The sequence below is a fragment of the Ceratosolen solmsi genome, unplaced genomic scaffold (assembly GCF_000503995.2).
Source record: "Ceratosolen solmsi marchali unplaced genomic scaffold, CerSol_1.0 scaffold70, whole genome shotgun sequence".
Taxonomy (NCBI): domain Eukaryota; kingdom Metazoa; phylum Arthropoda; class Insecta; order Hymenoptera; family Agaonidae; genus Ceratosolen; species Ceratosolen solmsi.
In genome coordinates this window covers 269,600-294,620 of record NW_011948448.1, presented here as the reverse complement: position 1 = coordinate 294,620, position 25,021 = coordinate 269,600, and the positions used below count along the sequence as shown (strand labels likewise).

Below are 25,021 nucleotides of genomic sequence, written 5' to 3'. Positions count from 1 at the left end.
GAATGTCCCCTCCCTTTGTAATAACCAAGTCCACGAAATGTAATTGTTACATATGAGTAATCCGCTTAAAACTAAATGGTGCTTTTTTAAAAATTAATTTACATTCCTTTAATTCGATATTATTTGCAATTTTTCAACTAATTTGTTATGGGATTATTTGGCATTGTTATTATTACTATTATTGTTTATTGTGAGGGGTGTAGTTGGTTATAAAGATTGTTTTATAAAAAAATCGTATGATCTGTCATAATAATGGTGTTATGGGATTGAATTATAATTGACGAAGAATTTGTTATACGACATTTAATAAAAGGACAATATATTTTGTTTCAGGCAATACAATGTCTTTAAGAGATAAATTAATTTTCCTATCGGTTGTAATAAGTGTCGTCGCATCTCAAACTTTTTATTACAATGAAATTGATCACAAGTGTCCTAAGCCATGGATATCGTTTCAAGACTCGTGTTATCGTTTCATTAAAAGTTCTAGATCTAGAGAAGAAGCACGTAGAAATTGCTTAGCTTATCAAGCCGATCTACTTTCTATCAATTCACTGGAAGAGCATGGAAATACATTAAGAGAATTATTGCAGCAAGATCTGCAACATCGTAAATGGTATACGGGCGTGAGAATGCAAGGCAGTTATTGGACAAATGAAGACGGTACTCAGCTAATAAATATGGATAATGCATTTTTGCCAGAGAGATTAGATAATGCGCATAAAAAAGACTATCTTGTTTATGGATATAGCGAAGGACTTAAACGTTGGGGTTTAGAGAAAGTCAATGGCCAGGATCTATATTATTATATTTGCGAGGCGCTTGCCGCTAATTTATACTATTTACAATCTGATGACCGTACTTATCAATACGGTATTGAAGTTAACGATCCACTGAAAATACCACGAGGTCCATATTTTATTAAGCAGCCTGATAATAAAGTCTTCGATGTCACCAAGCGGGTTGTAAATAATGATGTGTTTCTAAGCTGCCTAGCTGGTGGATATCCAGCTCCAACCTATGATTGGTTTAAGGAAGATTTTCAAAATGATCGACTTATTGCTAAAAAAATTGATCCATTACAAAATATTAGATATACCATTAGCGGAGGAACTCTTATTATTTTTGCACCAAATCAGGTATCGATATAAACTTTGTTAGCCCTTCTAATATCTATTTAACATACGTAATTATATTTAATAATATTTTTCCTAATATAAATAAATAAATGACGAACATTTTTAGACCGAAGATCGTGGAACTTATCATTGTAAAGCGACAAACATGTTTGGAACCATAAGATCCGAGAGCGTTGAATTATCGTTTGGTTACATTTTGGAATTCAATCTTAAACGTCCAGAAGAGCGAGGCGATGAACATTGGGGTAAAGCGGTTTACTGCGATCCACCGCAACACTTCCCAGGTGTCAAATATTACTGGGCTCGAGAGGCTTTTCCATACTTTGTAGACGATGATAATGAAAGACTGTTCGTATCGTACGATGGTGCCTTATACTTCTCAGCTCTTGAGAAGATCGATCAAGCCAATTATTCTTGCAATGTACAAAGTACTGCCTCCGATACTGGCCGTAACGGTCCATTTTTTCCACTTTACGTTAGTCCACATTGTAAGTCTCTGAAGCAATATACTTTGCAGAATGTGAAATATACTTTATTAATTAATTTTTTAAAAGAATATTTTGATAATTACTCTTTGTAAAGGAAACTTAAAGCTAAATACACATTTACATAAAAAAATGCAATTAATAAAATATTCATTTTTCTGTAGAATTTATTGTATAAATATTTTCTGTACAAATCATTGTAGTAGAGTATCCTAAATTTTCTAGATAACTCATAATAATTATACTCAATTTGTTAATGTTACAGTAACGCCGCAGCAATTGAAATTCCCAATTAATTTTCCAAAAATATTCCCAGAAGCTCCGATAGCTGGTGATCAAGTTAGAATGGAGTGCATCGCATTTGGATTGTAAGATATTAATATTACATTCCATTCAATTGATATTGTTACAATCTTTAACACTAAAATTTAGTTATAATTAACAATTTTGTAAATCGTACAAATTGTTTAAATAACAGCATAATAGTACACTTTTTATCAAGAACAACTTTAAAAAATAACAAGTTATACGATGCACTTTTTGTATAATAGCAATTAAAAGATCAGTAAATATTTAAGGAAATTATTAAATTTAATTTGACCAAATTATGTATTCTAGTGCCCTGGAAATTCAGTAATGTTATGTCGAAAAAATAAGAAAAAGTAAATACTTTTACTTTTCAAAATAAAAAGATGAGAATATTTAAATAATTTGACGAACAATTTCATCTATTAGAGGAATACATTTCATACTGTATAATTTAAAGTTTAATATACTATGTGCAAAATTTAATATAAAAACGTCAAAATAATGAGGAATTATTTGGTTATGAAAGTGACGCGATTGAAATGAAGTATACGGTTATTTCGATTTTTGAATTATTCGTTGCAGTATTTAATAAATCGAAAACGAATAATTAACCTTGTCACATTCGATAATAAGAAATAGAAAGGCAGATAAAATAATTCTTTCATTGTTTGTAGCCCTGTTCCTTCCTACAACTGGACTCGCCACGGTGCTGATCTTCCTCGCGGTGCCTACTTAACAAACCATAATCGCGTTCTCATTATTCCGCGAGTGCGTATAGAGGATCAGGGTAAATATGTATGTCGGGCTCGAAACGAAAAAACTTCCATTACGGAATCGTTGTATCTGTCCATCCAAGCGGCTCCGAACTTCACGGTTCCTCTGGCCGACAAACACATGGATAACAGAGGCGAATTGACGTGGGTATGCGAGGCCTTCGGCATACCGGACGTCACATACAACTGGCTGAGAAACGGCGATATTCTGGACATGTATACATTGCCACCTGAAGATAGAGACCGTTACTTAATACAAGATAATGTATTAAAAATCAAATCGTTAGATCCAGAGAAAGACGAGGCAATGTATCAGTGCGAAGCCAGAAATCAGCTCAAGACTAAATATTCATCGGCTCAATTGAGAGTTTTATGTAAGCATTAGTTAGATAATATATATATATATATATATATATATATATATATATTGAAACTTTGAATAGAAGAAGATCTATTATATACTATAATAATTTCTTCTCATGCTAAAAAACATAAATAATTAGCATCTCTTTCTAACCATAACAATTAAAAATCAACAAATTATGTTTTAAGAAGAGAGTGAATAAATTAATAGTTATAATTAACAACAATTGGTGATTTTTTGTTTTTTTTTTTGTTTTTTTTTTTTGTTTTTTGTTTTTTTTTTTGTTTTCATTAAAATTTATTATTTATAATTGTAATTTTTCTAAATTGTCAAGTTTTTATTGTTAATGTTACTCATAAATGATTGTTTCAATTAATGTGCTGTCAAGGTATATTTTTAATGAATAAAATCAATTGTCGTTTATTTTCAAATAAATCATCAATCGATTTATCGCGATAATGCAAGTACGCGTAATTCATCGAATTATATTTATTATCGTATATTTATAATCGAGCGAAACTTGTTTACTAATAAATTTTCCAAAATACGAACAATAAAAAGAATACTTTGAAATGAAACGTTTTATCATAAGACTACAAGATAATAATGAGAATATCAGAGAGGCAAAAAGATTGTAAAACTATATTTACAGTATGCAAAATAGTTCATATTGTTATTGCTATTGTTATATATTATTATTACACGAACATAAATTATACGATCGATTTTTATAGCTTTGAAACCGTCGTTTAAGAAACGACCTCTCGAACCCGAAACATACGCAGCCGAAGGCGGAAATGTTACAATTATTTGTAATCCGGAAGCTGCACCACGGCCAAAGTTCACATGGAAAAAGGATGGCAATATTCTAGGGAGTGGAGGCAGAAGACGAATTCTCGACTCGGGCAGTCTGATAATAAGCCCGGTTTCGAGAGATGACGAGGGAACGTACGTCTGCCAGGCATCGAATCAGTACGGCAATGACGAATCGCGCGGTCGTTTAATAGTACTGAGTAAGCGCAACAGCATCGATTATTCTCATTTAATTATCGTTAAAATAAGAGTTGAAGGACATCGGGCGTTGTTACAGCGACTCGCTTACGGGGCAAAAATAATATTTTCCAATCGCACGATATACTTGTATTACAGATGGACCGAGGCTCATCGAGGCATTACCACCGCGAATCGTCACCGCGATCAACTACAATCAGACCCTACGTTGCTTAGCTCAGACCGACGAAATGCTGGACGTAGCCTACATTTGGATGCACAACGACATGCGCATACGCGACAAGGACCTCAAGGCCAATCCCCATATAGTCGTGGACGGAGGCACTCTTCATATTATCAATGCGACCTTTGCCGAGGCCGGCGATTACGAGTGCATTGTCAAGAGTGCCGTGGGCAGAATAGCATCGAGGACGATGATTACGATCGAGGGCCCGCCCGGACCCCCGGGGGGCATACAGGTCGTTAACGTCGCCAAGACATCGGTGACACTCACGTGGACCGATGGAGCGTTTCACGGAAGGCCGATCGTTAAGTATGCCATCGGTGCAAGGACCAATTGGAATCACACGTGGTTTAATCTCACTAAAGGTGTGTATCGATAAACTAAACAAGCCTCGCAAATTGGCCTTGAACGATCTGTTTAAAAGGAGTTTAACGGAGAGCTTAATCGTGTAATTAACGATATTCACTTTTATTTGGCATTATGAGAAAACATATTATGAATTTATCATTTGACAAATAATCAATGCTATTATTTATCGTATGTATACCCTTAAATTACATTTTGCCGTAATTATGTTACAAGTGAGCGAGTTAGGGATAGAGAGAGAGAGAGAGAGAGAGAGAGAGAGAGAGAGTGAGTGAGTGAGTGAGTGAGTGAGTGAGTGAGTGAGTGAGTGAGTGAGTGAGTGAGTGAGTGAGTGAGTGAGTGAGTGAGTGAGTGAGTGAGTGAGTGAGAGTGAGAGAGTAAGATTATTATTTGCCGAATTAATGACCGTTAACCGAATTGATTAATTGACGTGATGCTCAATGCAATTACTAACTAATCTTGATAATTCGCAATAACGTAATTACGGATTGATTAAACTACCATGTCCTAGAGCATTATTTCAATGACATTTCACAGATTACACATTGTACACCGAAGTGGACAGATATAACGGACGGAAGCAAGTGTATCTCGAGAATGTCTTGCATCCTTATACGACCTATGAGTTTCGTGTTCAAGCCGGCAACGAGCTCGGTTATGGACCAGCCTCGATGCCCTCACCGCAATACAGTACACCCTCGGATAAACCAATGAAAGCTCCTTCGAATATCAGGGGTGGTGGTGGTAAGTCGATTATGAAATTTTGGAAAAGGATGCGCAAAGTGGCGCGACGATTGTGGGTGGGCGGGCGGGCATTAGGCTGCCGGATCGAAGTAACGTGGTGATACATTGGCGAGGCATTGCGTAACAAATCCATTGGTATTGCCTTCGCCTTATCGACGCCATGTCCTTATCAAATGTCGACGTTTTAATTAACATTCAATGAACATCTATGTCCTTGTCGAATAAGGAAAAGTTGAGTAAACTGTTATTTGACTAATTAGCGATTGGTACTTCATCCCTTATTCAATCGTGTTTTTCGCTTGAGGATATATGTTAAATATCTAGTTTTAACGTACAAGTTAATTTTCTCATATTCCCATATAATATTATATTAAATATAATCACCGTTTCAGGCAAAATTGGCGATCTTACCATCAAGTGGGATCCACTGAAGTCAGCTGAACAATACGGACCTGGTGTTTATTATAAAGTTTATTGGCGTCGCAAGCACGCCGAGTCGGAATTCCAGTCGCAGCCTCTCAAGGAACACGGTAACGTTGGCATGGCCGTAGTGTCCATTCAGTCTCAGTATTATTACACCGAGTACGAGGTTCAAGTGCAGCCGGCCAATGACATTGGCTACGGGCCAAAATCAGATATTGTCACGATATTTAGTGCCGAGGACATGCCGCAGGTTCGTTGTGTTACGATAACAGCTTTCCACTTCAATCGCTAATCATTTAATGTTTTTTTTTTTATTTTTTTTTTTTTTATTTTTTTTTTATTTTTTTATTTTGTGCCTATTACGGCGATTTAAAAATGCAATAATATTTATTTAATGATTTTTTTTTATAATATTATTATTTTTATTTATTTATTTATTTTTGTTCGTTTGTTTGTTTGTTTGTTTGTTTGTTTGTTTTAATTCAAATGTGCGAATTAAATGGATAGAACATTTTAAGCTTTAAAAGATGCAAAAGAATAATGTAAAAAAAAAAATTGAAACTTTTCGTGCAGCGAACAAACGACATTTGCCAGGAATTATGCAAGAAGAATTTCTCTTCTATATTAATTCTTGGTGAAATTAATTGTCCAAATTTGTAAAGGAATGAATTATGGAGCAACTTAAAGAGAAGAGATCGATTTTTTTCTTCTCAATCTTTCTTTGCCAATATTAAGGAACAATGATATTTTTAGCGATCCATTAATTAATTCGATTTTCTCTTCATCTTCAGATTCTAATAATTATAGTTATTTCTACGCCCGCCTTCAGTCGAGCCATTGTCTACGTGTAAGGCGAAGCTTGAAAAATTAATTTGTCAAACTGTCGTTTGTTCATTTTATTAGGTTGCACCGCAACAAGTGTCCGCGCTCTCTCACAACGGTACAGCCTTGAACGTCACTTGGCAGCCCATCGAGCAGACTCGTGAACGTGTGCGTGGCAAACTCATAGGCCATCGTATTAAATACTGGAAAGAAAAGAATCGTGAGGAGGATGCCGTGTATTATTTGTCTCGTACGACTCGGCCCTGGTCTCTCGTGGTTGGATTGCAACCCAACACATACTATTACGTTAAGGTAATTTGCCTTGTAAAGGTTGTAAAGATATTTGCTTCGCTTATTAAAATAGCGTGGAAAAGCACGTTACCCGTGTAAAAGTTGATTTCATCATTTCGCCTTATTGCTTAAAAATTTTCGTTAATCACGCTTAATCTTGTATTGCCGTTTTATTGCATTATTATTCATATTCTATCTTACGTTTTAACATTTGAAATTATATGTACTCAATTTCAATTAGGTTGCTAAATTAGTAGTAATCAATCGTGTTGATGAAAAAGTGAGATTTTCAAAAATTTCAGCACCCTTAAATAATTAATTCATTATTTTCATATTCATTTTAAAAATAGCCAATATATTAAAATGAAATATCACTAACATTATGTATGTGCGCGCGCACTGTGTGTCCTTTAGAGTGCATTGTATAATATAAAAAAATTGATTTATTCGCAAAGGTCATGGCGTATAATTCTGCTGGCGAGGGGCCCGAAAGCGAACGTTTCTTAGAACGGACCTATCGCAAGTCCCCGCAAAATCCACCATCCTCGGTACATGTATTTGGTAGAAATCCAACGTCAGTGAGGGTAACGTGGCGTTATGTGCAAAATATCAAGGATGAGGAGCCGGTTATTGGATTTAAGATTAGAGTTTGGGAGACAGATCAAGATATGAGTACGGCGGTGGATACAATCGTACCTGTAGGTGCGATCGAGGCAATCATTAATAATCTAGGTGTGGGCAAGGAATTTTATCTTCGAGTATTGGCATATAGTAATGGAGGAGATGGTAGAATGTCTAGTCCAGCTCATAGATTCAGAATGGGCGATGCTTCGGATTATGGAAATGCTACATCTAAGAAAATGGTGAACTCAACATTGATTATTGTAATGTTAATGTTCTTTAAAGTTTTTGGTTACGTTTGAAAATAATGTAAAAGATTCGCACTTGGGGTGACTAATCGTGACTAATCGGTCAACTCTTATTTAAAAGACTTGATTTTATATTAATTACTTTTAACCTTTTTATGCGATAAATTTCAGTATCTAGTAAATTTAATGTTAAATTTTTTGATCAATTTTCATATATATTATCAATGAATTTATATAGAATTATATTTACAGAGACAGAGATGAAAATTAAACAAACATTTTTAATATAAATATCTTTAACATTTTTCATGCCTTTGTGAATATAATTAACAAATTCTTACAATTTCATTATTACTAAATAAACTAAAATTTTCATTCTTTTTTTTCTTTTTCTTTTTTTTTTCTTTTTTCTTCTTAATATTTTCTTACATTTTGCAATTCAAGTAATTCTGATTTTATAGACAATTTTTGAGTTTATAAAAATTAATTCAATAGAAATCAGATATCGTTAAAAGAATTTTAATCGAATACGTAAAATATTATTATGATAGTAAATCAATTGAATATTTTTTATTTCATTATTTATTACGTGGTAATGACTTTTTAATATATTTGTCATTTAGCAAAAGTTGAAAATAACAATTATTTAAAAAGAATGTAAAGCCCTGTATAATTTGATTAATAAGGAGATAGATTTTGAAATACCGATACAAAATCAAAAACTGTCTTATTTTCAAATATTCCTATAAATGCTTTCTATATAAATTTGATCGATAAGCTCTACTTTTTACAGTTAAATAATTTTGTTATTATAAATATTTTTGAACATTAATTAATTTCCGTGAAAAAAAAAACGTACTTTTTATATTTTCATTATTAATATTTAAAATACAATCATGAAAGAGCCTTAAGAAAAAATAATATATTAAATGCCATAAGCGTAGTCTCTCATCTTTATTGGTGAAAATTTCTAAATAATAACAAATAAAACTAAAATACCTGGTAAACATTACTACGTACTATATTCGTAACTATTAATTTGAAGCTAAATGAAAGAATATAACACGCGTATGCAAACATACACACATACGCGCATACGCACGTACATGCATACATATGCATATACATACATATACATACATACATATATATATATATATATATATATATATATATATATATACAGACGCGCGCGCGTACGAAGGCAGAATAAAAAATATTTTTTTATAAGAGTAATGCCTCTCTAAGAGAGCGATGAAACTTATTGATCAAAAAACTTTTATGCAATTTAGTATTGTAAGACAGTGTGAATATGCTGGACAGTTCTGTGCATTACAATAAAAACAAAAAAAAAAAAAAAAAAAAAAAAAAAAAAAAAAAATCATTGTTAGATATAAACTATTTAGATTCATATTGAAATGAATCCGTCTTTTTTAACTTACCGATATTCGAGTATTTTTTATACGCAATAATGTCATTGATATACTATTACAAAGTTTAAGTGGTTGTATGTATTAATGGTATTTTTGTTCTCTTTTAAAAGTATATATCACGTAAAAGCATAATTTTGCACAAAAACCAATATAACATAAATGATGAGCAATTATGCCGGACTTTTCACTCCAATATTTACGCAGGAGTAATTAGTAAAAATAATATAACTGAGAATCTCAAATTTTCCGTCCAAGTATTCAGGTAATAATTTAAGATATTTACCAGATATATGAAGCGTCGAATACTTTAGTAATATAATATAATTATAAATAGAACATTCAATGTATAAAAATTTATAATTTTTCTAATAAATATGTAATAATAAATTCGTTTTTATACCGTCCAATTTACATCCTATAACAATATGAAGAAATGTCTTGTCCATATAATGTTTAAGCAATACAATTAAGAAAATGAAATGAAATCGATATTTTATTGTAGCTTACGAGATAATATAATAATAAAAGTTATTCCCACAATAATAATTTAATATTACTAAAGATGTTATTTTTGTTGCGTGAAGCCCCAGACATTTAGTTTATATATAAATTCACACTATGTATTATTGTCATTGTATTGTTAAATTGAATGAAAAGCACATGTGGAAATAAAGATTTTTCTTTAAATATTTATCAAATATCGCATTTTATTAGCATTATTAACAAACGAGTAAAATAAAAATAAGAATGACATAATTGATTAATTAATTAAAAATGTTTTCCTTCTGTTCCATTTGTATTTTTCGTACGAATAGCATTATTTATATTATAAAATAAATTTGTATAAATTATAAAAATTTCGTTCTACCTATAATAACGATAATAGTTGAAAATATTTTTAGTCTTTCAGATACGAACGAAATTTGTCAAATATGCTGAAAAGTACGCAGTTCGGGTGAACCCTTATTTCCGTCATTAGCTCCCCTACGCGACTCTCGGAGGGGATCGTCGACGTCGCCGCTATTCATTTCAACACTATAAATGCTTTTCCAACTCCCTCCTCTCTATCATACTATATCAGCAAGCGTCGGTAATATATTTTCCGTGTAGGCGGGGCTAGTAGATTTTGTATTGCTAGACAAAGATAAGAATGTCATATTTCTCTGTTGTCTAAAAGGAAAGTGACGCCAGGACGTGGCTTAATTTTCCTTCTACGCTCGGTAATTTTGACGGTAATTTTGTTCATTTAACAACCAAATGTTCGCACTCTAAACTGGAATATAAGGCGTTTTGAAATGCATGTTAAACATTAAATTATTATTTCAAAAACATCAGCACGATTTTATGGAATTTAATTGGTAATAAGCTTGCAAAAGCATTTTCATAACGTTTGTTGCGTTATTAATAAATAATGTATAGAACATCAATGCATCGGTGAAAATTGTTCTTTTATCGTTTAATTTAATTTTTAAATTTTATTTCGGAAAATTTTAAATGAATATATTCATTTTAATTAAAATTTTTATTTTTCATTTAAAATTATGTTATGAAAAATTCAGAATACATTATTGATAAATAACATTTTATTACAAATGTTTATAAGCGTTAAATATTTTGTTAACCAATATCAATTAATGGCATTTGACAGCAATTAGCAGATATGCAGGATCTTCTTTTCATTTTATATTTAGTATATAATTTAATTGAGAGACGAGTTTTATTACATAACGATAAACTGTTAAATACACATAATGTTTATTAAATCAAGTTTGACAATTTTACTTGATTAAACTTTGATTTGATTTTGTAGAATATTTAATTAAGTAATAGACAAATAAGATTGAATATACGTCATTCATAATTAGTTGTTTGATACAAATGAATTTATTAAAAATTACTGTTATTACATATTCATATACTTATTCTGTATATAATGTTAAATTAGTTAAATATAAAAGTATATATAAAATGACGTATAATATAACTTGTAAAATTCATCGTCAAGTTTATTAAAGTGTTGCGCATGAAGAAAAATTGAATTACTTATTGTGAAAATACAATATTAATTTTTATTCCTACGTCTTCTTTCAAATAAAAATTTCAATTTACAACGAATGACCGTCAATACGAATACCCACTGAGTCACTTAACTCTGTATATGTAGAGACAGAGGATAAAGGAGAGAGAGAGAGAGAGAGAGAGAGAGAGAGAGAGAGAGAGCGAACGATCGACAGTAGCAGAGAGGGGAGAAGAGTCAAGAGAGTGTAAGAAGGCTTCTGGTTTTTTATTTCCGGCATTGTCTGTCAGACCGTTTTTGTGTACTTTTTTTCATCTTCTCTTTCTTGCGAGAATTTCACTCGGACTACGGTATATTATATTTATTATTTACACTTGTCAGTACGCACGGTCTTGTGAAAAATTTATGCTTGGAGTTGAATAGTGAAAAGTGGAAATTGAATACGAATTTTCGTGTAGTTATTCGCGAAATAATTCGTCAATGGTTGTGTAGCAATCTATTAGTGGTAGGTATATTTTCATTTTATTGTTTTTCGTTGTGTTTCGTATTTCAATGCAAATTACACACATGCATAATATCTATATGTGTATATATATATATATATATATATATATATATATATACATGCATATAAATCCATATATAAGGTTGCGTATATTTATAATACCGCTGTTGCTACAAAGCGGTATTTTTTGTTTGTGGAATAAAATTTTTATTCGTTCGTAAAATAAAATAGTTATTCGTTCTTCTTTAAAGTTTGATAAAAGTAATTCAATTACTATACTCTAGTTGCAAATACAGTTTTAAGCTTCTTTTTTTCAATCTTGTTGTTTTAAGCCCTTTATTTAATTGGCTGATACCTTTTAATGTCTAGTAGAATAAAAAAGAGAGAGTAAAAATACTAATCGTATATTGGCTTATCATAATTTTATTAAAATAGATTATCACATTGAAGTAAATATTCGATGTTGATATTTATAAGAGAAAAAAATTGCTAAATGTGAAAATTTACTTTTATTATTTGTAACTAAATTTTTAAAATATTTTAGTTACTTATTTTAAAATCGATTACAATGATAATTCAATATATTTATATATTTCCATGATTTTCAATTATTTTTAATAACGAAATAATCAAATCATATACATTTTATATATTTAAATAATAATAATAATTATTATTATATATATACATATATACAGACATATGTGTGCGTGCGTGCGTGCGTGCGTGTGCGTGTGTGTGTGTGTGTAAAATATTTTATTTAACTATTAATCAATTTCCAATTTTATATATAGATATTAAAAATATGAAAGTTAATATTTTAATTTTAAATTTAATGTATTGCAAAGTTTTATTAAAAATTAATGATGTAAATTATCTTTTTGAATACACAAGCTTATGTATAAATGTTATACTCTTTTGTCGTTAAATAATTTAAAAAATGATTTATTAAAGAAATAAGTTTTTTTCTTTATCAATGAAGCATTATGAATAATTTACTTAATTGGAATCAAGAATCATATTTAATTGAATTAAACCGAATATTTTTAGATTACATGATTCAATAGTGTAAGACCTAACAAGGATACAAAAGCAACTGAAGTCAGCATCATGGCATGGAGATTCAAAGCATCAAAGTATAAAAATGCTACACCTATTGTACCTAAACCTGAAGCATGTATTCGTGATATCTGTGTTGGATCATATCAAACTTATGGGAACAATATTGCAGCATCTGCTGCATTTATGGCATTTAACGTAGATCATAATGGTAAAGTTACATTATTATTCAACAGTTTTACTGTAATTGCATTATTAAATAGCTCGTGGTTAAAAACAATATTGAAACTAATATTATTAAATTAGTATTTGCAATGAGAAAAGTATTAATAATTTAAACCATTGTTATGGTATACCATTGATCATGAAATTAGTAGTGTAGAATATTTTGAACTTTTTAAAAATGAAAAAATATTCAGATATTAAAATTAATTGTGTTACTTTTACCATTTTTATAAATAGTCATTTTGTTATTTTAATTTGAAAATCAAAATGAAATATGCTACATTTAATGTAATTTTTTATTATAGGCTCCAGTTTAGCTGTTTTACCATTAGAAGACTGTGGTAGAAAAAGTAAATTGATGCCTTTGCTTCATGCACATGGCGATACCGTAACAGATATGGATTTCTCTCCGTTTCACGATGGATTACTTGCAACTGGATCACAAGATTGCTTGGTAATGTGCTATTTCTCTTATTTATACTTTTATTTGTATTTAATAGAAATGTTTACAAAGAAGCTTATATTTTATATGTATGTATAAATATATACTTATGTTATCGAGATTAAATCTTTAAAATATTGATATGTTAATTTTTAGGTTAAATTGTGGCACATACCAGAAATTGGATTAGAAGAACCACTTTGTAATCCAGAGTGTATTTTTTCTCATCGTCAAAGGAGGGTTGAAGTTGTGCGTTGGCATCCTTGTGCAGAGCATCTTTTGACAACTGTGTCATATACAAAATTGACTCTTTGGGATGTTCTTTCTCAGAAAGAATTATTTTGTATGTATATTTTCTTATTAATGTAACTAACTGTTTATTCAAATACAGTAAAATTTTTTTGTAATTACCAATTATTTTATCATATTTATTTTTAATGTTTTAACAAAGTATTTTAAATAAAATTTAATATTAATGTATTATTGATAAAGAAATTGTAATAGATATGGATTTTATATCATTTAAAAGCTTAGGCTAAATACAAATATTCTTCTATAATTCGGTTCGATTATAATATTATTGATATTTACTGTTTTTAATTTATTATGTTTTTTTAAACAGCTAATGTTGAACATAAAGAAGTTATACAATCGCTTAGTTGGAAACACGATGGTACTTTACTTGCCACATCTTGTAAAGATAAGCAAGTAAGAGTTATAGATCCTCGTGCTGCAAAAAGTATCGTTCAATCTGCTTCCAGTCATCAAAGTATTAAGGATTCTAGAATTGTATGGTTGGGAAACTCTGATAGACTCTTAACGACAGGCTTTGATTCTGCTAGACTACGACAAGTGTATATTCGTGATTTGAGAAACTTAAACGATCCAGTAAAAACTTTAGAACTTGATTGTAGCACAGGGTAATGAAAACTTGATCGCACGCTTAATCATTATTTAAATCTTATGATCTAAGGATATTAAAATTTTCTTTTTTATCTAGAATTTTAATGCCATTATTCGATCCTGATACAAACATGCTATTTCTTGCTGGTAAAGGAGATACTACGATAATGTATATGGAAGTCACAGAAAAGGATCCATATTTAGTCGAAGGTATTAGACATAGTGGAGAACAAACAAAAGGCGTTTGTGTCGTACCAAAACGAGCATTAAATGTCATGCAGGCTGAAGTTAATAGAGTACTTCAACTAACATCTACAATGGTCATTCCTATTATGTATCAAGTACCAAGAAAGGTATGTATAATAATAAATTGTATATATTAAACAAGCAGAATAACAAAAGTTTTTTTTTAATTCTTTATTGAGAGATAATTTATATTTCTAGACCTATAGAGATTTTCATGCGGATATTTATCCCGATACAACTGGCTACATAACTCAAAATACAGCAGCTGCTTGGATTCAAGGACATGATTTATCAGTACCAAAAATATCATTAGATCCAGCAAAAAGAAATAAAGGAGAAGAACCAATGACGGTAATATTTTTATTCTTTTAATATTTATATCAACCTTTATCATCCTTGCATTTATTTTTAATGTTACTTATATTAGTAATTTAACATGTATGTAAATATTGTTTGTTTACGAATGCATTTGAGTGCGTGTGTTTAGTTATCACGTTTGTAATCTACTTTTCTATGCATTAATTCATAGATATTTTTATATTTTATTAATTCTATGCACTATTTTGATTTGTACTTTACAGTTAGCTTTTAAGTGATGCTTAACCATGTAATTTGACTTTTAAATCAAGAATATGTACTTCATCTTTTGATTGCTGTGGACTTTTGGAGCATAAATTTTTGGCATATAATTTTATATGTTATTTATTTCATTTTCTTTCATATTTCAGATGTCAATTATAATTTTTGTAGTTTATTTGTATTTCTCTATATTGAGAAAACTGGCACTGATGATCAGTAGTTAAAATTTTTGTGTAAGTAAAATAAAATGTTTAGATCGTCAATTTCCATATTTATTTGTTAGAAGTTTGCACTTAATATACAAATGTTTGCTTTGTAATGTAGAAATAAAGTCACTTGATTATAAATATATTTTCATTAACAGCTTAATAGCAATTTTCTTAGTTAGCAAAATATATAATAAAGATTTAAATATTTTTCATTAAAATAATCGGGGTATACAAATTAGTATCGGTATAATACGAATTTTCTAAAAATAGTTTGAAGTTAAAAATATATTTTTTTAAATTATTTATTTTATTTAATAAGTATATAAATCAGTTTATTATGAGTGTGTGTATATATATATATATATATATATAATTAAACAAGTTGTTTCAAGTAAATTTTTTAAGTGATGTAAATAAAATGTTTAGTTACAAATGTATTAGAAAACTATTTGCAAAAATTATCATCATTGACTGCGTTATTAAGGAATTTAATAAATTGCTTTGTTCTTAAACTTTCTATATTGAATAAATTTCAACTTCTTATCATAGTTTTATTAAGATGTTTAGAGCGTATAGTCAGATTTATATTTCCAATAGTTTCTAAATATTGAATTTTTAAACAAGTTTTTTTGAACTATAAATCAATTATATCTAATCAATAGCTTTTAAATTATAGAAATCGCGAGAAAAATATGTTTCATCTAATTAAAATAAAAGTGATTTAATTTAAATAGACAAAAAAAAATTTCAGTAAAATTTAAGAAAATATTTAAATAAATATTATAAACTGTGCGAATATATGTAATATATTTAAATAACTATATATGTCGACGATGATAAATAGTTGTTAGCAAGTGGCTTTATTTGTTAAAGTATAGATTTTATAAAAATGTCATATGTAGATTGCTTGGAATATCGTCGGTAAATGCTGGTGTTTGTCCAAGACCAAGTAGAATTGAATTCAGCATTAAGTAAATTATCGGACCTTTAGGTACATAAAGGAAATCTAACTACCTTGAAAAATAACCAGCAAGATATGAAATTGGAGGTTCGACAGCAGAAGGCAATAGCAATGTCAACCCCAAAAGGATACGCGAAGGCTCAATCGTACATTATATCGGAAAAAGATGATATGATTCATGAAAAGAATAACATTTACGAGGACAAGGATTATAAAAAGGCCGAGCTCGATAAAATGGAAGATGAAAAATCGAAGATGCAGAATGGGGCTCAAACAGTTCCACCAAAACCTCTTCCAAGAGCTTCCAGGACTAATAGCTTGTCGGAGGAGGGAACAAAAGAAGAACCGAAGCCAGTAGCTCGTCCGAGAACAACACCGAATCCTGGATCAGTTGTTACCTCTGTGAATCCAAACGTCATTGGAGGATATAAGGTTTGATACTTGATAATGATATATGGATTATCTTTCGTAGGTCTATTTTACATAGATTTTTATATTTTAAGCTATTAATTTGTATGTGTGTGAGTGTACGCGTATATAATTATATTTTATTATTTATTTCAGTTTATAAGACTACATTTTAAAGTTTGTTTTTGTTTATAAAAATAAAACGCGAAATTATTATGGTTGATTTTAAAATTTTTTTTAATTTTTATAATAGCATTTAATAGTATTAAAATATAATCATAATCATCAATAATCATAATGTTGTTGGTATCGATGTTTAGCTATAATAAATATTTCTTGTGTATATTCCAACGTATAATCTTAATTATTAATGTATGTTTAGCAATTAACTTATTTGCATTATAAATATATTAATTAATAAAGGGCAATAAAAAAACATTTCGAAAAAGAAATTAATTTTGCAAAACAAATATTTTTATAAGCTAACAAACTTTATCCTTGTGGTTATATATGTTTTTTTTTTTTTTTTTTTTTTTTTTTTTTTTTTTTTTTTTTTTTATATAATCCCATGTTTTATTTTAAAAGCATTTAGTATTTACATAATTTACTTTATGCTTTATTACATAATAATAATATATTATAAAACACATCACTGTTTTCATATGTTCTTTTATGAATAAGAGATTTTTTTATTTCCTTACCAAATATCAATTAACACGAAAATTACTATTATTGTTATTATTATTATTCATGCATTAAACTGCACTTTAACAAATTGTACAATTTACCTTTTCAAAGGTAAGATAAAAGTATCTTATTTAATTGTAAAATTTGTTAACTACATAAAACATTTATTTAATTTTCTATCACTAGAATTGAAACCCATAGGTCTCAATTATTTTCATATTTCGCTTGAATGTTCATTTATACTTATATAAAAGTAATTGAGTCGTCTTTCGTCTTTTACAGCCACGCTTGGGACCAAAACCATTTCAAGCCAAGTCAGCGAGTCAAGAGTTTTCATTTGATAAGGTGTTTTCAGTTCCGCACGCGCCATCCGGTGAGAGCAATGGCCATGTAAACAACGATGGTTACGACACTAAGGATTTGATGAATGACGTTGACAAGTCACCAACTTACGAAACCGACCGCGGTAAGGAATTCGAACCTATCAAGAGTGATTCCAGTTCTATCGAGGAGGATGCCAATTCGAGCGATTCTGGGTATAAACCAAAGACTCCTAGTACGGCCGAGAGACGCAGACTATTCGAGGTCAAGGTAAATAGAGTAGTAATGGACTTTGAAAGTTGTTAATTAGGTGACATTTGCTAATTTTATTACATTGTTTTATGGAGTAACGATTATTAAAAAATAATTAAAGTATAATATAAAGTATAAGCTCAGTTTTATTCATAGAATGTAATAAATATTTGAGAGGTTTCAAATTTGTTTGATTAGTACCATTTTAACGTTTGTTCGATGATTTATTATCATTTGTCGTTAATTATTTTATGATTATTCTACGGACAAATTATTTTATCGACGAATTACATTTCAACAGAATTAATAACATATTAGACAAATCATAGTTTTGGCTTATTTTTTGATACGGTGCTTTCATTACTTGGAAATATAAATAATGATTTGTAACATTTTATATTAAATTTAAAAGAAGACTTATTTGTTTTATAAAAAAATAATAAATTATAAATCTTATGCATATAAATATACATACATAGATAGATAGATAGATAGATAGATAGATAGATAGATAGATAGATAGATAGATAGATAGATAGATAGATAGATAGATAGATAGATAGATAGATAGATAGATAGATAGATAGATAGATAGATAGATAGATAGATAGATAGATAGATAGATAGATAGATAGATAGATAGATAGATAGATAGATAGATAGATAGATAGATAGATAGATAGATAGATAGATAGATAGATAGATAGATAGATAGATAGATAGATAGATAGATAGATAGATAGATAGATAGATAGATAGATAGATAGATAGATAGATAGATAGATAGATAGATAGATAGATAGATAGATAGATAGATAGATAGATAGATAGATAGATAGATAGATAGATAGATAGATAGATAGATAGATAGATAGATAGATAGATAGATAGATAGATAGATAGATAGATAGATAGATAGATAGATAGATAGATAGATAGATAGATAGATAGATAGATAGATAGATAGATAGATAGATAGATAGATAGATAGATAGATAGATAGATAGATAGATAGATAGATAGATAGATAGATAGATAGATAGATAGATAGATAGATAGATAGATAGATAGATAGATAGATAGATAGATAGATAGATAGATAGATAGATAGATAGATAGATAGATAGATAGATAGATAGATAGATAGATAGATAGATAGATAGATAGATAGATAGATAGATAGATAGATAGATAGATAGATAGATAGATAGATAGATAGATAGATAGATAGATAGATAGATAGATAGATAGATAGATAGATAGATAGATAGATATATATAGAGAGATGGGGAGAATTTTGTGTGTGTGTGTGTGTGTGTGTGTGTGTGCGCGCGCGCGTGCGTGCGTGTGTGTGTGTGTGTGTGTGTGTAGAGAGAGAGAGGCGAGGGAGAGAAAATAAGAGGAGGACCTATATATTCAAATTATTATTAAAATATTAACAATACAAACAGCATTTTATGTAATAGAAAAATTGCACGAAACGCATTTCTTAATTAAAAGGTAAAGGATGAATCGCCCGAAAATGAAGATTCTGGTAATTTTGAAAGAGGAAATTCCAATAGAAATTCCATAGCTGAAAGACGACGCTTATACGAGAACAGATCTGCATCGGTAACTGATGGTAATTTGGCAGAGAAGGCGACTGGCTCACCAACGTCGATAAGGCGAAGAGATTCTTTTAAAACAAAAAGCGACATCATTAAGGAGGATGACGTAAAAAAAGTTATTCCAATATTGCGACAGCAAAGTATGGATCCACGACTCGAGAAGCCGGAACCTATAACTACTCCAACTCCTAAAAGAACATCCACGGTATTTGGTGAGTTATACTTGTTAATTTTATGGTTGGTTTATCGATTTAGCGATATTAATTAATTCATTTCATCTTTTAGTATATTTTAAAAATAACAAATACGCCATCGTAAACTGAAATTGTGGGATTAAAAGCTAACTGTCTTGACACTTTTCTCCCGTTCGTTGAAAATTTGAAAAATTAATAATTTGACTTCATAAAAACGGCAACCATAATTAAATAAATATTTAGAGAGCCTCGTTGCAGTTGGTTTCGTTCTCATCCAATCATTTCATTTCTATCTGCTTTGATTTTTATGCTTTAAAATGTATTTGACTTGACTGTGACCGTTAGTCCTTCAATTTTGGGTATCGAACTATGTCTGATAATTACTAATCAGCCTCCGTTGTTACAGCTTCGAAATTAACTTCGACGCTCAATTTGCTTATTACTAAAGAGCCATAGAGCTCATTTATTTTTGATACTATATAACATTTATCGATTAGTTATTGCATACATGTTTGATATATTATTCATCTCTCTCTCTCTCTCTCTCTCTCTCTCTCTCTCTCTCTCTCTCTCTCTCTCTGTGTGTTATCCTATAATGTAATCAACGTTTTAATCCAATACGTCATTTCTCGATTATTATATTATTTTTATTCTGCATATCTTGCACTGTCTAGCAATCTAAGTGCGCTGTATTAATTTTTGTTGTTGTTGTTGTTGTTGTTGTTATTTTTTATTATAATTAATATTCTTTCGTGGTCCCATTTGGAGTCAAATTTCTTCTTAAATTAATTCTTATATTGCCTTCGTTCGTTTGCCTTGAAGTGACGATTGGCATTTAGGTATGTTCCGTCCTAACCAAAGGACGATATCTTGTATGTCTCCAAATCCATCCTCTAGTATTAAATTCTAGTATTCGGATTTAATATTATTATTCCATAACCATTTATCATGTGCCCAGACACACGAAATTATTTATTTATTTTCAAATATATTGTTATGAGAGTCGTTGGGTCGGATGCGATCATTCATATGCGTTTAATCTGAAAAATCTGTATTAGCCGATTACTACTCGCTCTCTCCTTATTTCATGATGGAGGCCCAACTATAATAAGAAGGTGGCTAGTCACCGAACGGTTTATCAATAACTCGATAACATCTTCCATACTATTTGAAATTGTGCCACGTGTTTTCTTGAACTATTGTTAAAAAATATTGAACTATTTTATTATAGGTAGAGTATCTAAGTTCAGACACTTGAAAGGTACCTCTGGACATAAATCGACACACATAGAAAATATTAGAAACATCAGTCGCCAAGTATCCGGAGAATGCGATGGATTTCACGGTAAATAAATATTTTAAATCAGTCATTCTAAGACAAAGTATTTGTTCGTGTGGTAAAAAATTGTTTTGATTTTATAAGATAATAATAGTCTATTGTAGCATAGCTTTTTATATAAAACGTTGAATAATATATTTGTATTTTGTAGCCAATTCGGATAGAGTAGCCGTTCCTTTGAGCGGTCCTGGTGGAAAAATAGCGGTTTTGGAGCTGAAAAGAACAGGAAGACTGCCCGACGGGGTTATGCCGGCTTTGGTGCATGGAGCAACTGTTATGGATTTTCAATGGGATCCCTTCGACAATCAGCATCTTGCAGTTGGTAGGTTATTTATATTTCAATGAATAATCATTAACATTATTATATTAAATAGAATTGTCTGAAATTCTTTTATTCTAAAGTCAAAAGCAGTTTTACTATACCGAATAATTAATCGCATTAGACGTTTATATCCATAAACATTAATTTGCGAGTAATAAAGTATCAAATATAATATGTATTTCAATGTTAAATTTCAATAATCTCGTCTATGATTAAGTCTACTCTGCAATTAATTTGAGATCGGGTGCATTTGTTAAATGATAAACCAAAATAAACAATACCTTCTATTAAACACTGTATTATAGCGTCAAGACATTATTTATCAAATATGCGAAGTTATCTTCTCTCTTTATTTTGATCGAATGCAAGTTGTAATAGGACGTGAGCTTAAATCACAAGTATAAATAAGATGAAATTCTTTCGTCTGTCCCCTTTAATATTGTAAAGATACTGAAGTAATAATAAAAATAATAAATTTGTCTAAAATATATATATATATATATATATATATATATTTTTTTTTTTTTAAATTTTTTTTTCATCTGTAATTGCTTGATAATATTATAACTATATTAGTTGTACTATTTAATAATGAATGATATACGGAAACATTTAGTTCCTTTATTATAATTGAATTTATGTTCAATGACCCTAAATCATTCATCACTCGTGCATTTAGTGTTACTTTAAATTTCACAAAAACCATTATATTCTTGAATTCGTCGTGAATGTTTTATTATAATATACGCGAATAATTATTTTAGCTTGCGACGATGGGATGATCCGATTGTGGGAAATACCGAATTCCGGATTAATGGAACCAACCAACGAACCCAATTACACAATTGAAGCACACACTGATAAAATCTATCTCATTAAATTTCATCCTCTGGCGGCCGACGTTCTTGCTTCAGCTTCTTACGATATGACGGTGAAAATCTGGGACCTTGAGCCTCTGATATCCGGTCTGTCGATAAAAAGTCAGATTACATTACATGGCCACACCGATCAGATATTTAGCTTGGCCTGGTCACCATGTGGTCAGTATGTCGCCACTGCTTGCAAAGCAGGTAAACTAAGAATCTATAAGCCACGAAGCAGTGACATCCCTATTAGAGAGGGCAAAGGCCCAGTGGGCACGAGGGGCGCTAGAGTTGTATGGGCGTTAGACGGACGTTATTTGGTTGTTATGGGATTCGATAAGTAAGTATTGTGAAATTATATTCTTATAAGGTTATTAAATATATAAATATATATAAAAATATTATAACAAGTGAAAATATTTTGAAGAAATTTATTATATTTATCCGATATGCGTATAATTATAAACATAAAATTTTACAATCCTTACAGAGTTTCAGAAAGACAAATACTTGTATTTAAGTCAGATAATCTAAATGCTCCATTAAATACAGTTGGTCTCGATGTTTCTCCAGCAATTTTAATGCCATATTACGACGAGGATAGCTCGACTTTATTTCTTACAGGACGAGTAAGCTCACATTAATCATTATCGCTATCATTACTATTATTGATAATATTAATTTCATAATTAATTCGTATGTTTCAATGGAACTGAATTATTTATTTTAGGGCGACTCGACAATTTATGCCTTTGAAGTAACAGAAGAGGCACCGTTTTGTTGCCCGTTAAGTCATCACCGTTGTGCTTCATTGCATCAAGGTTTATCTTTCTTGCCGAAAAATAAATGTGACGTTGCAAGTGTCGAGTTTGCATCTGCTTTAAGATTAACGAATAATACTATAGAGCCGTTAAGTTTTACAGTACCGAGAATTAAAGTAATTAATCAAGTTTAAGACTTTTTATTTTTTCCAAAGATTTTCATCTAAAATATATTAAAAATCATTTGTGCATTTTTCCGCAGAGTGAACTTTTTCAAGATGATTTATTTCCACCAACTAAAGTAACATGGATACCTGCAATGAGTTCAAGAGAGTGGTTTGATGGAGTTAATAAGCAAGTATTAAGAATCAATTTAAAACCTCCTGGGATGGATAATTGTAAGTATTTCATCTAAGAGCTTAAAGCTTATTGTAATTTGAATGGAGCTTTGAGCAATAATTTAAAAGTCCGTTTTAAAATCTTAAAATTCAAATGTCTAAAAGTTAAATTATTTTCTTTATTAGTAACTGAAAATCAAGGACAAGCAGTGGTAACCGCGCCAATTTCGGCTAAACAAAACATGGGGAATTTATCAATATCTCAGCCTTATACAAAATTATCTGGATATCATCCCGATGTTAGAGCAAAACAATTAGACGTAAGCAAAATTTTCTCGAAAGCTAAAATGTTAAAAGAATGAATTATTCGTTATTTATAATTTCACTTACAATCATTATAATAATATATTTGAAAACGATTTGAAATTAAAACAGATTGTTCATTATTTTATAATATTCTAATTCATTGGGATTTTTTAATGTTTACATTAGATGCAAAAGAATTTGAGCATCCTTGTGGGTGATGTAATTACATGTCCACTGGAACAAGATTACGTGGAGGGCGTGGAAGATCACGAATGGGTATATTTTATTTATTTGTTTAAAATTTTTTATTTGATAAGTACTAATGTATTATTATAGATTGCATTTTTATGATTATTTTGAAATTATATTAATTAGTATGAAGTAAATTAATAGAAAAAATGACACAGATAAATATCATTAAATTATTAAAGTAATCTTAAATTAAAATTATTATTTTATTTTATTAAAATTAAATAATTTACCATACTATTTATTACTTTCATTTCTTATATTTATAATTATATTTTTATAGGACGATTAAATATTACGCCAGATAATGAAAATTTTCAAAGATGATTTTTATAATATGAAAGATATTTATGTCCGGAGGGTATTTGTGCAAAGGTATGGAATTGTCCAAAGTAATATAATTCTTTGATCGTTATTCCACAAGTGGATTACCTATTTATTCATTATATATATATATATATATATATATATATATATATATATATATATATAGTAATTTAGCTGCTTTGTATTTGAATAAGTTTTTTTACGTTTCGTTTGTAAAGGTTTTATAAACATGAATAAGAATGCAAAACTTTTATATTTGTATTTGTATGTTATGTGATGACAATTCTTTTTTTATAAAGACTATCAGTTCTGAACAGTCCTAAGCAAAGGATAAATAAATATAATAATGGATTCTAAGGAATGTCTTATAGTTGAATGAAGCAAACGTGATGATAGTTCTAGTCTGGAAATGCTTTTCTCAGAATTTTGTTTATGAATGCCTAATCTGAAAACATAGTATTATTATATCATGGACTAAAAATACGCTTTAGTGGTTATTTAAGAAAAATAAGATATAAAGACCAAGTGAAGCTCTATATTGTTCAGTCGTCTACGAGTAATGTGCTATCGACGAAGATAAGTCTTTTTTATATTGATAAAGATTTTTAATTAAGCACTAAATATCGTAGAACATTAAAAAATAAAATTA

At 29.7% G+C, this 25,021-nt stretch overlaps 2 protein-coding genes across 3 annotated transcripts; both read left to right on the top strand.

Moving 5' to 3' along the window:
• The first annotated feature begins 339 nt into the window (after positions 1-339).
• Positions 340-7,896, top strand: LOC105366336 (contactin). Its single transcript, XM_011504744.1, has 10 exons — positions 340-1,139; positions 1,246-1,627; positions 1,890-1,992; positions 2,608-3,080; positions 3,805-4,083; positions 4,220-4,669; positions 5,208-5,414; positions 5,807-6,087; positions 6,741-6,971; positions 7,406-7,896. The coding sequence occupies exons 1-10, from the start codon at positions 342-344 to the stop codon at positions 7,871-7,873; spliced, it is 3,672 nt and encodes a 1,223-aa protein (XP_011503046.1). The 5' UTR covers positions 340-341; the 3' UTR covers positions 7,874-7,896.
• Positions 7,897-11,544: 3,648 nt separating this feature from the next.
• Positions 11,545-24,474, top strand: pod1 (coronin). 2 transcript variants are annotated; one of them, XM_011504742.1, is made up of 19 exons: positions 11,545-11,774; positions 12,825-13,044; positions 13,364-13,512; positions 13,657-13,843; positions 14,123-14,420; positions 14,501-14,756; positions 14,848-15,000; positions 16,429-16,830; positions 17,776-18,084; positions 19,567-19,885; positions 21,099-21,212; positions 21,358-21,528; positions 22,293-22,731; positions 22,882-23,020; positions 23,122-23,328; positions 23,415-23,550; positions 23,677-23,810; positions 23,983-24,072; positions 24,329-24,474. In XM_011504742.1, the coding sequence occupies exons 2-19, from the start codon at positions 12,885-12,887 to the stop codon at positions 24,335-24,337; spliced, it is 3,672 nt and encodes a 1,223-aa protein (XP_011503044.1). In that variant the 5' UTR covers positions 11,545-11,774; positions 12,825-12,884; the 3' UTR covers positions 24,338-24,474. The 2 variants fall into 2 exon arrangements, with proteins under 2 accessions (XP_011503044.1, XP_011503045.1); XM_011504743.1 differs by lacking the exon at positions 16,429-16,830 and having other exon boundaries at positions 11,547-11,774.
• Positions 24,475-25,021: the final 547 nt, after the last annotated feature.